We start from the raw sequence: 17,155 nt of genomic DNA, 5'->3' as shown, positions 1-17,155 counted from the left end.
ATAAGCTCTCTAGTCTCTTTTCCTTTTCTTCTTCTGATATACCCATTATTCTTATATTGCCCTTTCTGATGAAGTCAGACAATTCTTGTAAAGCTCTCATTTTTTTTCTTCTTGAGTCTCTCTCCTTCCTTGTGTATCATCTCTAGTTGTCTGTTTTTGATGTCACAATTCTGTCCTCTATCTGGCCTATTCTATTAGCTAAACTTGCTAGTTCATTTTTAATTCACGTATTGAGTTCGTCATCTCTGTTTTAAGTTTTAATCTCCTTGGTGAGGTATTCATTTTGTTTTCTGAGCTCATTAAGTGTCCTATTGATGTTCTCTCACATCTCACTGAGTATTATCAGAACTTCAATTTTCAAAATTCTATCTATTTCCAAGGTATCCATGTGATTGAGGCTGCTTTCTGGAGATTTTTCATTTTCTTTCTGAACTGTGTCTCTTTCTTGGGTAGTCATGGTATTCCTCTTATTCTGCCTTGAGGGCATTTGAGAGTGGTATTGTTAATAAATCAAGAAAAAACTAACAAGTAAAGATAAAAATGAATTTAAAAATAAAATTAAATTAAAGAGAAAAAGCACAAAAGACAAAAAAAATACTAAAAAACTATAATCAAAAACCAATAGAACAACAAAAACTAAAGAGCAGAAAATTAGAAGAAAAATTTTCCAAGAGATTTTTCTGGGTTTTTTTTTCAGGTAGGTGGCACATGAATTATAATTTTCAGCTCTCTATGAACTCTGCTGAGAAGCTGTTGTCACAAAGGTGGAGGTGGAGGTGGGGCTGCAGTCATGATGATGGGTGGGACTTGTGAGGGCTTTACCACTTTAGCAATGGCAGTCTCAGGCCTCTGAATGCTCCACCCTGTGTCCCAATGGAGCAGGGTACCAGATATAGTGCACCTATGTCACTGCCACTCTCTACACCTGCAAATAGAGGGAGACGGTATCTGGGAGGCTTGGGGGGGCACACTTTGTATTTTTATGTCTCTGTTTTAGGGCAGGCTGCAGGCATACTTTGGCAGTGACCCTATGCTCTGCTGCTTTGATTCAGTATCACACCAAATTTCCCCCAATCTCTCCACTCCTCCAGGCAGAAGGAGATCCAGTCACTTTGGGTTTCTCCCCTCTCTGGAGCCTGACCACAAATACTTCTTATCTCCCACCCCACCCCCCATCTTTTTACCCTTCCCACATTTGGTCGATTCAATGGGTAGATCTTTCAGGCACATCTGTGAGGTCAGCAGGGGTTTATTCACTGAGTTATACCTGTTCAGTTTCTTAAAATTTTAAGGGGAGAAATAAAAGATATCTCTCAAACCACCATTACGCTAATGTCATCTCAGAATACACATTCTTTTCAAGTGCTTATGGTACATTTTCTAGGGTAGACCACATGTTAGAACATAAAACAAGTCTCAATAAATTTAAAAAGGTTTAAATCATATCAAGCATCTTCTATGACCACAATGACCATGAAACTAGAAATCAACTACAATAGGAAATCTGAAAAACATTTATTTGAAGGCTAAATAGCAAGTTATTAAATAAAAAATGGGTTAACAATGAAATCAAGGAATAATCAAACATTTCCTTGAAACAAATAGAAATGAACATACAACAACCCTAAATCTATGGGTTACAGTGCAAGCACTCCTGAGAGGGTAGTTCATAGCATTGCAGGCATACCTTAAGGGCCAAGGAAAATCTCAAATAAACAATCTAACCCTTCACCTAAAAGAACTAGGAAAAGAACAACAAATAAAGTCCAGAAGAAGTATAAGGAAGAAATAACAAGATCAAAGTAGAAATAAATGACATATAAGCTAAAAAAATTATACAAAAGATCAATAAAACCAAGAGCTGGTTCTTTGAAAAAGTAAACAAGATTGATAAACCTTTAACCAGACTCATCAAGTAAAAAAGAGAGTGGATCCAATTAAATAAAATTAGAAATGAAAGAGGAGAAGTAACAACTGATGTGAAGAACCATATGCCAAAAAATTAGACAAGCTGGGTGAAATGGATAAATTTCTAAAAACATACAATCTTCCAAAACTCAATCTGGAAGAATCAGAAAACCTGAGCAGACCAATTACAACAAATGAATATCAACCAACTTTCAGCAAACAAAAGTCTTGGATGAGAAGGCTTCACAGGTGAATATTACCAAACATTCGAAGAAGAACTAATTCTATCCTTCTCAAGCTATTCCAAGAATTTCAAGAGGAGGGAAGACTTCCAAGCTCATTTTATGAGGCAAGCATTATCCTAATTCCAAAAGCAGGTAAAGACACTACAAAGAAACTATAGGCCAATATCCCTGATGAACATAGATTCTAAAATTCTAAACAAAATGTTAGCCAACCAGATCCAGCAATACATTAAAAAGATAATATATCATGATCAACTGGGATTTATTCTGGAGAGTCAAGGCGGGTACAATATTTGCAAATCAATAAACGTGATTCAGCACATAAACTAAATGAAGGATTAAAATCACATAATTATCTCAACAGATGCAGAAAAAGCATTTGATAAAATCCAGCACCCATTTATGATCAAAACTCTCAGCAAAGTGGGAATACAGGGAACATACCTCAACATAGCAAAGGCCATATATGAGAAAATGACAGCCAACACCATATTCAGAAGTTAAAAGCAATCTGCTTAAGATCAGGAACAACACGAGGGTGTCCCTTTTACCATTTTCATTCAGCGTAGTACTGGAAGTCCTAGCCACAGCAATTTGACAAGAGGAAAAAAATAAAAGGTATTTAAATTGGAAAAGAATTAAACTCATTATATGCTGACATGATACTGTACACAGAATCCCCTAAAGTCTCAGCCAAAAATCTACTAGACCTGATAAATTAAGTCAGCAAGATGAGAAGATTATAAAATTAATATTCAGAAATCAATTGCATTTTAATAAACCCATAAACTGTCAGAGAGAATTTAAGGAAACAATTCCATTTACTATTGCAGCAAAAAAATGAAGTACTTAGGATTAAATTTAACCAAAGATGTAAAAGACTTGTGCTCAGAAAATTATAAGACATTGAAAAAGAAATCAAGGAAGATACAAAAAAGTGAAAGCATATCCCATGTTCATGAATAGGAAAAAATTAACATCACTAAAATGTCTATACTATCCAAAGCAATCTTTCAATTCAGTACAATTCCTATGAAAATACCAATGGCATACTTCACAGATCTAGAACAAAAATTCCAAAAAAAAAAAAAAAAAAAAAAAAATATATATATATATATATATATATATATATATATATTTTTTTTTTTTTACAGAGGGAGAGAGTCAGAGAGAGGGATAGATAGGGATAGACAGACAGGAACGGAAAGAGATAAGAAGCATCAATCATCAGTCTTTTGTTGCGACACCTTAGTTGTTCATTGATTGCTTTCTCATATGTGCCTTGACCACGGGCCTTCAGCAGACTGAGTAACCCCTTGCTCAAGCCAGCGACCTTCGGTCCAAGCTGGTGAGCTTTTGCTCAAACCAGATGAGCCCACACTCAAGATGGCGACCTCAGGGTCTCAAACCTGGGTCCTTCTGCATCCCAGTCCGACGCTCTATCCACTGTGCCACTGCCTGGTCAGGCGACGGGGATGGGATTTAAACGGACACTTCTCTCATGAAGACATACAAACAATAAATAGATATACAAAACGATGCTCATCTTCACTAGCTATTAGAGAAATGCAAATCAAAACTGCAATAAGATATCACCTCACACCTCATTCACTGCTCTGGGAATGTAATCTGGTTCAGCCATGATGGAAGGCAGTATAGCAGTTCCTCAAAAATTAATAGAGCTACCGTATGACTCAGCAATCCCCCTACTGGGTATCGACCTGAAACACTTGACAACACAAATTACTACACAAAGACACATGCACCTCCAAGTTCATCACAGCATTGTTCACAGTGGCCAAGACATGGAAACTACCAAAGTGTCCCTCAATAGAGGATTGGATAAAGAGGATGTGCTACACATATTTACAATGGAATACTACCCAGCCATAAGAAATGATGACATATTGCCATTTATGACAACATGGATGGATCTTGAGAACATTATACTAACTGAAATAAGTAAATCAGAAAAAGCTAAGAATTATATAATTTCACACATAGGTGGAATATAAAACTGAGACTCACGGACATAGATAAAACTGAAGTAGTTTACCAGTGGGAGAGTGGTGTAGAGAGGGAAGTAAAGGGGAACAAATACTTGGTGACAGAAAAAGATTTGACTTTGAGTGATGGGCATACGCCACAGTCAACAGTTCAAATGTTATAGAAATGTTTACCTGAAACTTATGTACTCTTATTGATCAGTGCCACCCCATTAAATTTGTTATAAATAAAAAAATTTTTTTAATAAAAATGTCTGCATTGTGAGTCCAGGCTGCCCACTGCCATGACTCCTATGCAAGGTGTGAGCTCAGCAGGCAGGGCGTCAGGGAGTCAGGAGGGTAGAGCTAGTACATTTTCTTAGACTGATGCCTGTGGAAGGAAATGCTTGACCCAGGAAAGACGGTGTCTTTAGGCAGTGTGGGAGAGACCCAGCACAGGGATCCTGGCGGTTTCCCTTCAGCTCTCTTCCCAGAGCTACACAACCCAGTCTTTCCTCACATGACTCCAGTCCACTCTGAGCCACTGTCCCTCCATTGGAGCCCAGGATGAGTGGCTGCAAACAAGATTTTGTGTACTGGCCTTTTAAGTGGGCACCTTGGTTTCTAGTGGACTGTGATCTCACATTGGCCAACAGAACCCCCACTGATTTGCCCAGCCAGATATTACGTGGCCTCCACTTTCAGGCTCTGGTGCTCCTGGCTTGGGAGCCTGGTATGAGCTCTCTAGTGATGTTTGCAGCTGAGATATTCCTCTGGATTCTCAACCACCACACCCGTGGGCAGGGCCAGCCCTTTTCACATCTCTGTCCTTCCTATCAGTTTCAATGTGGTTTTTCCTATAAATCCTTGGTGATGAGACTTCTGTTCAGCTAGTCTTCAGTTGCTTATTCAGGTTGATTGTTCTATAATTTAATTGTACCTTATTTCCCCATGTAAAAGATGCACCTTTTTTTGAAAAATTTCGGGTCTAAAAACTGGTTGTGTCTTATACAGTGTTTGTGGAGTTTCAAATGCCATAGATGGAACTGAGGACAAGGCAATCTATGAAGGCAGTGATTTGTCATCAGACACAGATGAGAACAAGCTAATGGATGGGAGTTTTGACAGTGATTAGGAGTTGTATGAATTTTATAATGAATAAAACTTGAGTTCAATAACTATTATGTAATACTTTTTTTTTCAAATTTTGGGTCCCAAAATTAAGGTGCATCTTATACATGGGAGCATCTTATACATGGGGAAATATTGTAATTTCTGTTTGTTACTGGGAGGAGATGAGTAACTTCCACCTACTTTGCTGCCATCTTGAATCCCTGATCACTTTATAAATAATAAAACATATTTGCTTAATAACAGACTCAAAATGTATATACACTAAAAATTGACAGAACTAAAGAAGACAAAGACAAATCCATAATCTTAGTGGGATGTTTTAACACAGTTCTCTCAGTAACTGGCTAAAGCAGCCCACAAAAATCAATGAATATGTAGAAGGGTTTGATAACATGACCTAATTAACATATATATGTAGAATAGTGCACTCAACTATTACAAAATACACATCCTTTACAAGCATATATAAGCCATTTTCAAATATTGATTTTTATATGCCAGTACTGGGCACTTTACATACATTATCTCCTCTTCTCAAAATATAATTGTGATTCCTGGCCAGGGCACACAGGAGAAGTGCCCATCTGCTTCTCCACCCTTCCCCCTCTCCTTCCTCTCTGTCTCTCTCTTCCCCTCCTGCAGCCAAGGTTCCATTGGAGCAAAGTTGGGCAGGGCACTGAGAATGGCTCATGGCCTCCGCCTCAGGCATTAGAATGGCTCCAGTTGCAATGGAGCAATGCCTCAGATGAACAGAGCATTGCCCCCTAATGGGCTTTCCGGGTGGATCCCGGTCAGGCACATGCAGGAGTCTGTCTCTCTGCCTCCCTGTTTCTCACTTCAGTAAAATACCAAAAATATAAATGTAAAAAAATAACAAAACAAAACTCCACAATTGTGAAAAACACAGCTGGGCTAAAAATATTTCATTTGCCCCTCCAGACTTACCTGTCCATTCTCTATCATGCTCTGTGTCCTGCAAAGCTAACCTATATACAGTTTGCATTCACCGCTTCCTTCTCCTCTGGCTTCAAGTTAGGTTCACCCAATTGGAGTTAAGAGCAGAAATTGTTGAGTGAAAGGAAGGTAGATTCTTTTTATTTACTTTCCCTGCCCCCTCCCTGCAGGGTTCCTGAGGAAGACCGTAGCCATCTTTCCCTGCCTAAGTCTGCTTCTGCCAAACAGCACTCTCTAGACCGGGGGTCCCCAAACTACGGCTTGCAGGCTGCATGCGGCCCCCTGAGGCCATTTATCCGGCCCCTGCCGCACTTCCGGCAGGGGCACCTCTTTCATTGGTGGTCAGTGAGAGGAGCATAGTTCCCATTGAAATACTGTTCAGTTTGTTGATTTAAATTTACTTGTTCTTTATTTTAAATATTGTATTTGATCCCGTTTTGTTTTTTTATTTTAAAATAAGATATGTGCAGTGTGCATAGGGACTTGTTCATAGTTGTTTTTTTTTATAGTCCGGCCCTCCAACGGTCTGAGGGACAGTGAACTGGCCCCCTGTGTAAAAAGTTTGGGCATCCCTGCTCTAGACAGCTGGAATGGATAAATTCCAGTATCCATTCATTCCCTGCTGCCTCTCAGGTGGTAATGGCCTTTGCTGTTCTTAGTCCTGAGGTACTGTGCCATCCTTTGTGGATCTTCCTATACCTTGCCCACATCTTTTCAACAGTCCATTTGCTAAACTCTTCAAATTACCCAGTTAGTGTGCCATATTTCCTGCAAGAATATTGGGTGTGTATTAGCATCTCTGTCTACATTTAAGAAACCATAAGCTCAGGGAGGCCAAAGACTCCCACAAGTCACATGACTTCTTCTCACGGGTATAGCAATAGAACAGCTTCTTCTCTTGCCCACATTATTAATAAATGATTAACCTAACACTGGGACATCCTTTGAATTTTAGCCAATAGTATTGTGAATACATTTTTAATGTGAGCTGTATCGTGGCCTTTGTTAGTTTCTTAAATGCCAGGAATACTCTGTCTTCCATTTAAAGAACCTTAATTTGTTTTTTTTTAATCATTTTTGGTCTTTTAGAGAAAGAAATTTAATACAGTGATTATGACCTTTGAATTTAATAACCATATGATATTTTGTCTTCCTACTTTGCTGTTTTCCAGACCGCCATGAGATTATCTCTAAAGAAATATTGGAGTTGGACCCATGGGAAAATCAGTGGAATGTTGTGGCCGTTAACGTCCTCATGCATGACAGCTATGATGTCTGCCTGGTGGCCAGGATGAACCCTCGAGACCTCATCCCCCCACCTTCAGATCTGATGGAAGGCAACAAGGCGTACTGAGGTCTGCATTGCTATAGAACCTCCTGTTGTGTCTGCAAAGGAGGTGTTGAGAGTGAAGAGAGCTCATGGGCATCCATACATGTGCTTTGCATGTGTGGCGGCCCATGTGCAAAACAGCATAAAAAGGAAGAGTGTGCAAAGTCCGCCCTCAGGGACCTTCACTTAGTTAGGGTGGACAAGACACTACAAGGCCCACTGTGCTGATGGCACAGAGTACAGGATGAGTGCCAAAGGAGTGCAGGGAATGGAGCAATCTCACACTGCTGGGACTCGGGGACAGCAATGCCAAGAAGCAGGCCTTCTATCAGAGCCTCTAGGAGGAGGAGGAAGCAGTGAGCTCACAAAAATGGCTGCATGAAGGCTAGAAGTGGACCAGATTGCCTGGGCCAGATTGCCTGGGCCATTGCCTTTTCTATAAGTTAGAAAAGTAGGTTATAACTAAATGACCAACATTTAGAAGACCAAGGACTTTAGACCTAGTCTATATGCAGGGGAATGATCCCAGAAAGGTACAAAGGAAGATTTATCTTTGTGCTCTGTTCTGGCTCCAGTCTTACAAAGACTGTCTCTCCTCATGCAGAATACTTTTGTGCTGCAGCAGCATTATCCAGAACAGGGCTAGCAGTGAACTACAAATTCATAACAGCTGAGGCACTCAAGCGCAACCACAGTGAGCAGAGGAATTCTGCCCGGGCCCAGGTCTGTGTCAGTAAAGGAAAAGTGGGGTTCACTCTTGGGTTGGTACAGAGGGTCTTGGATTAAATTTACCCAAGCTGCCCTCGACTAGCTCTCAGACACACATAACTTTCTATAGGCTGGCCCTAGCTGAGCACAACTGGCCTACACCACCCAACGCAGGCACAAACAAGCCTGGAATAAAGGAGACAGGAAGCACACCCTTTGGGTGGTGGGCTGCCCTTGCAGGATCTTCTCCAAAGTTGAAGGGGAAGGATGGAATCCTGCTCCAGCCCACAGCTGAGCATGAACAGAAAACAGCCATTCCCAAAATATATTTTAGGGGTGACATTTAAACAACACCTAGGAAACCTATCTATTTACTTTTATTTACCATCTATACTTCTGGAAGCACAGTGGATTCAAAGAATGCATTTTGACAGCTGATCTTGAACCACTTCTCAAGAGTTTCACCTTACACAAGGCTCTCTTTGAAGCAGGAGTGGTCAGTAAGTTCCCTTGAATTTTTTTTAAATCTTGTTTTTATTCATTTTAATGCAGTGACATTGATAAATCAGGGTACATATGTTCCGAGAAAACATCTCCAGATTATTTTGACCTTTGATTATGCTGCATACCCCTCACTCAAAGTCAAATCGTCCTCCGTCACCTTCTATCTGGTTTTCTTTGTGCCCCTACCCTCCCCCCACTCCCTCCCTCTCCTTCCTCGCCCCTTCCCCACCCCTCCACCCCATGCCCTGTTACCATCACATTCTTGTCCATGTCTCTAAGTCTCATTTTTATGTCCCATCTATGCATTGGTTCATATAGTTCTTAGTTTTTTTCTAATTTACTTATTTCGCTCCATATAATGTTATCAAGGTCTATCCATGTTATTGTAAATGATCCGATGTCATCATTTCTTATGGCTGAGTAGTATTCCATAGTATATATGTACCAAAGCTTTTTAATCCACTCGTCCTCTGACGGACACTTGGGCTGTTTCTAGATCTTTGCTATTGTGAACAATGCTGCTATAAACATGGGGGTGCATTTCTCCTTCTGGAACCATTCTATGGTGTCCTTGGGGTATATTCCTAAAAGTGGGATGGCTGGGTCAAAAGGCAGTTCGATTTTCAATTTTTTGAGGAATCTCCATACTATTTTCCACAGAGGCTGCACCAGTCTGCATTCCCACCAGCAATGCAGGAGGGTTCCCTTTTCTCCACATCCTCGCCAGCACTTATTCTGTGTTGTTTTGTTGATGAGCGCCATTCTAACCAGTGTGAGGTGATATCTCGTGGTTTTAATTTGCATTTCTCTAATGATTAATGATGTTGAGCATTTTTTCATATGCCTATTGGCCATCTGTATATCCTCTTTGGAGAAGTGTCTATTCATTTCTTTTGCCCATTTTTTGATTGGATTGTTTGTCTTTCTGGTGTTGAGATTTACAAGTTCTTTATAAATTTTGGTTATTAACCCCTTATCAGACATACTGTCAAATATGTTCTCCCATTGTGTAGTTTGTCTTTTTATTCTGTTCTTATTGTCTTTGGCCATGCAAAAGCTTTTTAATTTGATATAGTCCCATTTGTTTATTCTGTCTTTTATTTCACTTCCCCGTGGAGATAAATCAGCAAATATATCGCTGCGAGAGATGTCAGAGAGCTTACTGCCTATGTTTTCTTCTAAGATGCTTATGGTTTCACGCCTTACATTTAAGTCTTTTATCCATTTTGAGTTTATTTTTGTGAGTGGTGTAAGTTGGTGGTCTAGTTTCATTTTTTTGCAGGTTGTTGTCCAATTTTCCCAACACCATTTGTTGAAGAGGCTGTCTTTACTCCATTGTATTTCCTTGCTTCCTTTGTCAAATATCAATTGCCCATAGCACTGTGGGTTTATTTCTGGGTTCTCTGTTTTGTTCCATTGATCTATGTGCCTGTTCTTATGCCAGTACCAGGCTGTTTTGAGTACAACGGCCTAGTAGTATAGCTTGATATCAGGAAGTGTGATACCTCCCCCTTTATTCTTCTTTTTTAAGATTGCTGAGGCTATTCGTGTTCTCTTTTGGTTCCATAGAAATTTTTGGAATATGTTATCTATATCTTTAAAGTATGTCACTGGTATTTTAATTGGTATTGCATTGAATTTATAAATTACTTTGGGTAATATAGACATTTTAATGATGTTTATTCTTCCTAACCATGAGCATGGTATATGCTTCCACTTGTTTGTATCTTCCTTGATTTCTTTTATCAATGTTTTATAATTTTCCGAGTACAAGTACGTCTTTAGTCTCCTTGGTTAAATGTACTCCTAGGTACTTTATTTTTTTGGTTGCAATAGTAAAGGGGATTGTTTCCTTAATTTCTCTTTCTGATTGTTCATTGTTGGTGTATAAAAATGCCTCTGATTTCTGAGTATTAATTTTATATCCTGCCACCTTGCTGAATTCATTTATCAGGTCCAGTAGTTTTTTGACTGAGACTTTAGGATTTTCTATATACAATATCATATCATCTGCAAATAATGATAGCTTTACTTCTTCTTTTCCAACTTGAATGCCTTGTATTTCTTCTTCTTGTCTGATTGCTGTGGCTAGGACTTCCAGGACTATGTTGAATAAGAGTGGTGAAAGGGGGCACCCCTGCCTTGTTCCTGATCTTAAGGGGATTGCTTTTAATTTTTGCCCATTGAGTATGATGTTGGCTGTGGGTTTCTCATAGATGGCTTTTATCATGTTGAGATATGTTCCCTGTATTCCCACTTTGCTGAGAGTTTTGATCATGAATGGGTGCTGGATTTTATCAAATGCTTTTCTGCATCTATTGAAATTATCATGTGGTTTTTCTCCTTCCTTTCATTTATGTGATGAATAACATTGATAGATTTGCAAATATTGTACCAGCCTTGCCTCCCCAGAATAAATCCCACTTGATCATGGTGTATGATATTTTCCATATATTGTTGGATCCGGTTTGCTAATATTTTGTTGAGGATTTTAGCATCTATATTCATCAGGGATATTGGCCTATAATTTTCTTTCTTTGTGTTGTCTTTGCCTGGTTTTGGAATCAGAATTATGCTCGCCTCATAAAAGGAGCTTGGAAGTCTTCCTTCCTCTTGAATTTTTTGAAATAGCTTAAGAAGGATAGGAGTTAGTTCTTCTTTGAATAGTTGGTAGAATTCACTTGTGAAGCCATCTGGCCCAGGACTTTTCTTTGTTGAGAGTTTTTTGATAACTGTTTTTATCTCATTTGGTGTAATCGGTCTGTTTAGGTTTTCTGATTCTTCCAGACTGATTTTTGGAAGATTGTATGTTTCAAGGAATTTGTCCATTTCATCTAGGTTGTCTAGTTTTTTGGCATACAGTTCTTCATAGTATTTTCTTACAATCCTTTGTATTTCTGTTGTATCAGTTGTTATTTCTCCCCTCTCATTTTTAATTTTATTTATTTGAGTCCTCTCTCTCTTTTTCTTGGTGAGTCTAGTTAAAGGTTCATCAATCTTGTTTACCTTTTCAAAAAACCAGCTCCTAGTTTCATTGATCCTCTGTATTGTTTCTTTAGTCTCTATGTCATTTATTTCTGCTCTGATCTTTATTATTTCCTTCCTTCTACTACATTTAGGCTTTACTTGCTGTTCTTTTTCAGTTCTTTTAGATGCAGGGTTAAGTTGTTTATTTGAGCTTTTTCTAGCTTCTTAAAGTGTGCCTGTAGTGCTTAGTTCCCTTGAATTTTACCAGAGGGAGACATTCCTAGATTGAGACAGCTGTTCCTTGGTATAGAGTTGTGTGACTGTGTGACCACTACTCCATGCCCTGAGGTTCCAGCTACTAACCCAGGCAGTAGAGACATGTCCATGGAAACAAGCCAACTGGAAACCTGCTTTCAGTCACTATGAAGGGGGATCCAGTTAGACCCAAGGTAAGTTGTCCCCTAGAAGGCTAGACAGGGCAGGGGCCATAGCTGTCTGTCTACAGCTGTACCCAAGTGCCCCCTGCAGTACCTAGCACATATGGGTCTTTGGGTGGCCAGCACAGAGTATCATTTCTCAGTCTGAGGGCTTGCTCTCTGAGCATGTACAGGAATCTGAGTTAAAATGAGTTAATTCTTCTCCTTGGTAGAGGGTCCTAATCTGTGGATTCTTTCCCTTGCTGCAGAGCACTTCCTCCCAGAGGCCTGTACTGGTGAGCAGTGTCCACAGTTAAGAGCCACCACAGGTCTCCGCTTGCCTGATTTCCTTTTAATGGAACTCCTGCACCTGCTCCACCTACTTGAACAAAGAAGCTGTCACATTTCCCTGGATCAAGAAGGCCTTGCTGTTGTGTCATGACACATTTCTAAATGCACTGGGTTTCATATCTAGGCTTTAGTGCCAGCTCTGCTACTTAGGTAGCTTTGTGGTCTTGGGCAAGATAACCTTTCTAAAGCTTTATTTTCTTTCTTTTTGTTTCTTTTTTTTTTTTTTTGTATTTTTCTGAAGTGAGGAGCAGGGAGGCAGAGAGACAGACTCCCACATGTGCCTGACCGAGATACACCTGGCATACCCACTAGGGGGCGATTCTCTGCCCATCTGGGGCATTGCTCCATTGCAACCAAAGTCATTCTAGCGCCTGAGGCAGAGGCCATGGAGCCATCCTCAGCACCCGGGCCAACTTTGCTCCAATGGAGCCTTGGCTGCAGGAGAGGAAGAGAAAGAGAGAAAGAGAGAGAGAGAGAGAGAGAGAGAGAGAGAGAAAAGGAGAGGGGGAAGGGTGGAGAAGCAGATGGGTACTTCTCTGTGTGCCCTGGCCAGGAATCAAACCCAGGACATCCACACATCAGGCCGACGCTCTACCACTAAGCCAACCAGCCAGGGCCAATCTTTATTTTCTTCATACACAGAATGGGAAGAAAAATGCTTTATAGAATTGGTATGAGGACTAAGAAAATGTTGACTGAAGTATCTGTAAGACCCTAAAACAGTAAACATTTATTAGCTGCCATTATTAGTATTGCTATTGCACTCAGCATTCCCAAAGCATACTGTCCAAAACAACCCACTGCTTGAGTGCAGTATCTTGGGATTCTGGGGAGAGATGTGTATATAGTTCCAGATAGCTCTTAATTTCCCAAACCAGCCTCTTGGCTCCTCCAGCTGATGTGCTGAAATAAGCAATAATTTGCTTTAGTGTTTTTTAAGCCCTGGTGCCTCTTGACTGACTTTCACATTTTTAATTCAAAACTACATACTTTTGCCCTCTTACTGATACATATTGTTAGAGACTCAGTTTTGAGAGGATATTTTCCTATCGAGTCTTTTCTCACTTTAATTAATTGCTGTGCCAATATCCCATGGAGGACTCATAAAACTCTGTTGGCTAATTCCTCTCTTTGTGAATCAGGACAGTTTGACACTGGGCACCGGAACACAGAAGGGAAGTGATTTGGATGCTGCGGCTGATAGAACAGTGCAGCTGTCAGACGGACCCCGGTTCAGTTTATGTTCTTCAAGAGTGCATCATCATTCTCACTGACTTTCTAACAAGCAAATGCTTTAAATTTGAATTTATAAAATAAAAACTTACTAATAAAAGATCACTTTTATCTTGATTGTCACATTGCAATTCGATGTCAATTTCATTTGAAGAACGGCCCAGGAAGTGCTGAGCGAGCATCACCAGAGTGGGGAGATGACCAGACAGATCATCAGGAGCAAGGCCCAGAGGCCAGGCTGTAGGAGGCAAGTGGGGGCACAGGAAGTGGTCCCATCTGCAGGCTGGTTGAAGCACAGGGTGATGACAAGAGGAGATGAGGCCAATCACAGAAGCCCTTAGATGCCACACCAAGGAGCTGGTCTTTATACCTCAGCCACATGGCTTCAGGAAAGAGCCCTTTAGCAACACCCTTCTACCCCCCCGTGCAGATGAGTAGGGTGAGAGCTGACACGGGCAGACAGGCAGGAGGCATCGTAGAAGCCCTCGTCACAGAAGCCGACTTAGCCCGGTTGTAGCAGGAACCACGAGAGTCCACTGCAGCCAGAAACAGAGAAGCAGACCCTGGGTCCCTATAGACATTCTCCTATTCTTATACACAGTGACTAGGGCCCTGCCCCAACTCATTGGTAGATACTGCCTTAAATAAACCATTGTAGCAATCCCATTTTTCTTTCCCATGGTTAGAGTAATAGTCATATGGCACAACCGTGGCCAAGGAGACATAGAGGGATATCTACAGAGAGGCTTTGGAAAAGGTTTTCTTTTTTTTTTTTTCTTTCTTTTTTTTTTTTTTTTTTTGTATTTTCTGAAGTAGGAAACGGGAGGCAGTCAGATAGACTCCCGCATGCGCCCGACCAGGATCCACCTGGCATGCCTACCAGGGGGCGATGCTCTGCCCATCTGGGGCGTTGCTCTGTTGCAACCAGGGCCATTCTAGTGCCTGAGGCAGAGGCCATAGAGCCATCCTCAGCACCCGGGCCAACTTTGCTCCAGTGGAGCCTTGGCTGCAGGAGGGAAAGAGAGAGACAGAGAGGAAGGAGAGGGGGAGGGGTGAAGAAGCAGATGGGTGCTTCTCCTGTGTGCCCTGGCCAGGAATCGAACCCGGGACTCCTGCATGCCAGGCCAACACTCTACCACTGAGCCAACCGGCCAGGGCCAAGGTTTTCTCTTTTAAAAAGGTGTAGAGGAAGAGATGGACTCTTTTGCTGCTGAGTCTTTTCAAGCCTGCCTACCCCCTGGAATGGTAGTAACTGCCCTGCAGTAATGATAGCCTGGATGGAGACTGCTGCAGTTGACCCACATATGGAGAAGACCCGGGTACTAGATATGTGGTTGAGCCATGGAATGAACCAGCCCTGGGACTTCTTGCTAGATGCTAATTGTTTCAATAAATATCCCTAGTGCTCAGGCTGCCTGTACTTAATTACAGCCCAGGACTTCCTTATTGGTACTCCGTGCTTCCCCCAGCAAAGCCACTTTCTCTTGGGATGACACCGATAACCCTCCAAAGGGGAAGACTCAAACATTCCTAGACGGACAGTGATGGAAGTTCTGCATGCCTGGCAAATACTGACGATTTACAATCTTGAGTCAGTTCTTTATGTCTTGGGTATCATAATACACTTTAGATCCATCCTTGTTATCACAAATGGTAAGATAAAGCAAAATATTTAAACACTTTTATGTGAAACAATGAAGCTTCTTTTAGGACTTAAAATGTATTACCTTGATTATGTTCTCTAAAATGTTTTCTCATTGAAGTACATCTGTTTTGTAACAAATGAGTCCATAGTATTATTATTTTAGAAGTTCTAGTAAATATTTTCAAGAAAATACTTAATTATATTTAATTATATTTGAGTGCTAAAAAGTCCAATGGTATCTTCTGAGTCTTTTTGATTGCTTTATTCTCACTTTAATAACATTTGGAGGAGTTTTAAGTTTTCAAATATTTAATATATAAAACTTTTCAATTCCTTCCAACATGGTAACAAAACTATTGTAAGCTAGTGATTCTCCTAAAGCAGTTAGGGTTTTGTTAACACAATAGGAGGCCCATTTTCTATGGTACTATATCCTAAAACTGTCAGTACAAACCAGTGAGTTTATATTAAAATTCACATTAACTAACTGTAACACATAGAACAAATACTATGAAACTACCATTAAGTATTTCAGTATTTTTACCACCAGTATGGTACAGGGCATATAAATACCACCTCTGAGCTACCTGCTGAATTTAACCCAGAGACTGCCAGTTATAGATTCTGGCCAAAACTCCAGATCAATGGGTCCTAATGGAAAGATGGGGCTGCATTTCAGAAGCAGTTCTAGAAGAATAGACCAGGTTTAATTTTTTGTGTGGGGGATTGTATCAAGTGATGTCACATCTGAACCATTTTACTAACTGAAGCTGCCCATCTGCCTACTGTAGTAATTTGAGTTTTCCATTCCTGGGTTAGGTTTTAAAAGACTTCCACGGTACAGTGGTTACTACAGGGAAGAGGGCAGTGGGTTAATAAAGGTTAAAGGGGGTCAACTATATGCCCATGAAGATGATTTGACTTTGGCTGGTGGGCACACAATGCAACATACAGACCATGTATCATAGAATTGTATACTTGAAACCTATATGATCCTATTAACTAATGTCACCCCAATAAATTTTTTAAAAGAAAAAAGAGAAAAAAATCTATTTAACCTTTAAAAAAGAAAAAAAATACTTCCTGTCTTGGCTACCTGCTACAAATGAGAGTAGGGGAAAGTAGAAAAAGCAATCCCTAAATTATTAATGCAAAACAGCATCTTGCCACATGTGCGCCTCCAACTTCCACCTGTCCACGTCAGGATTTAGCTCCATGAAATATTCCCTAATCCCCAGCCAGCAGCGTCCATCTCCTCCTCCTCCTCCTCCAGTGCTCATGGCATGAAATCTCTTTTAGATTATGTACATGTTAGCCTTAATTATAGATGCATTGAAAATAAATCCAACTCCCCACCTAGCACCCCATGACCTACCCACTGCAATGTCCACGAACACTAAATCCTCTTGTTCTCCATCACGCGTAACCTTTGCCCCAACCAAAACCAAGGTTTCTTTCCGCAAAGATCTTAAGCAGTCACACCGCCATCAACGGGTTCCTCAACCTGGAGCGCCCTCCTTCCTCATTTCGTCTCCCTGAAATCCGTCTGGGTTTGGCGCAAAAGCAACCGAACTACTCCAGGAGGCCTTCCTGAATTTCCTAGTGGGCCGGACCATTTCCTTAGCTGCCCCAGCTCTTCTCTGAGGTCTGTCTCTCTCTACACTAAACCCGTTCGTCCTCAGATGGCAGGGCTCGGCTGTCATTTCCCGGCCCAGGACAGGCACTGGGTTTGCTGAATACTAACGAGGGTCGTGAGGGCCCTACTAGGTACCGGC

At 40.8% G+C, this 17,155-nt stretch overlaps 1 protein-coding gene across 2 annotated transcripts in view; it reads left to right on the top strand.

Moving 5' to 3' along the window:
• The window catches only part of KBTBD12 (kelch repeat and BTB domain containing 12), a 106,493-nt gene extending 93,213 nt beyond the window's left edge, over nucleotides 1-13,280 (top strand). For both annotated transcript variants that reach the window (XM_066247272.1, XM_066247270.1), the window contains 2 exons: nucleotides 7,399-7,581; nucleotides 12,421-13,280. In XM_066247272.1, the coding sequence (XP_066103369.1) occupies nucleotides 7,399-7,580 (182 nt within the window). In that variant the 3' untranslated portion in view covers nucleotide 7,581; nucleotides 12,421-13,280. The remainder of the gene's footprint in view (nucleotides 1-7,398; nucleotides 7,582-12,420) is intronic.
• The last annotated feature ends 3,875 nt before the right edge of the window (nucleotides 13,281-17,155 follow it).

This window comes from Saccopteryx bilineata, chromosome 11, assembly GCF_036850765.1.
Source record: "Saccopteryx bilineata isolate mSacBil1 chromosome 11, mSacBil1_pri_phased_curated, whole genome shotgun sequence".
Lineage (NCBI taxonomy): Eukaryota > Metazoa > Chordata > Mammalia > Chiroptera > Emballonuridae > Saccopteryx > Saccopteryx bilineata.
The sequence above is the reverse complement of the archived record's forward strand: the minus strand, read 5'-3'. Positions and strand labels throughout refer to the sequence as shown.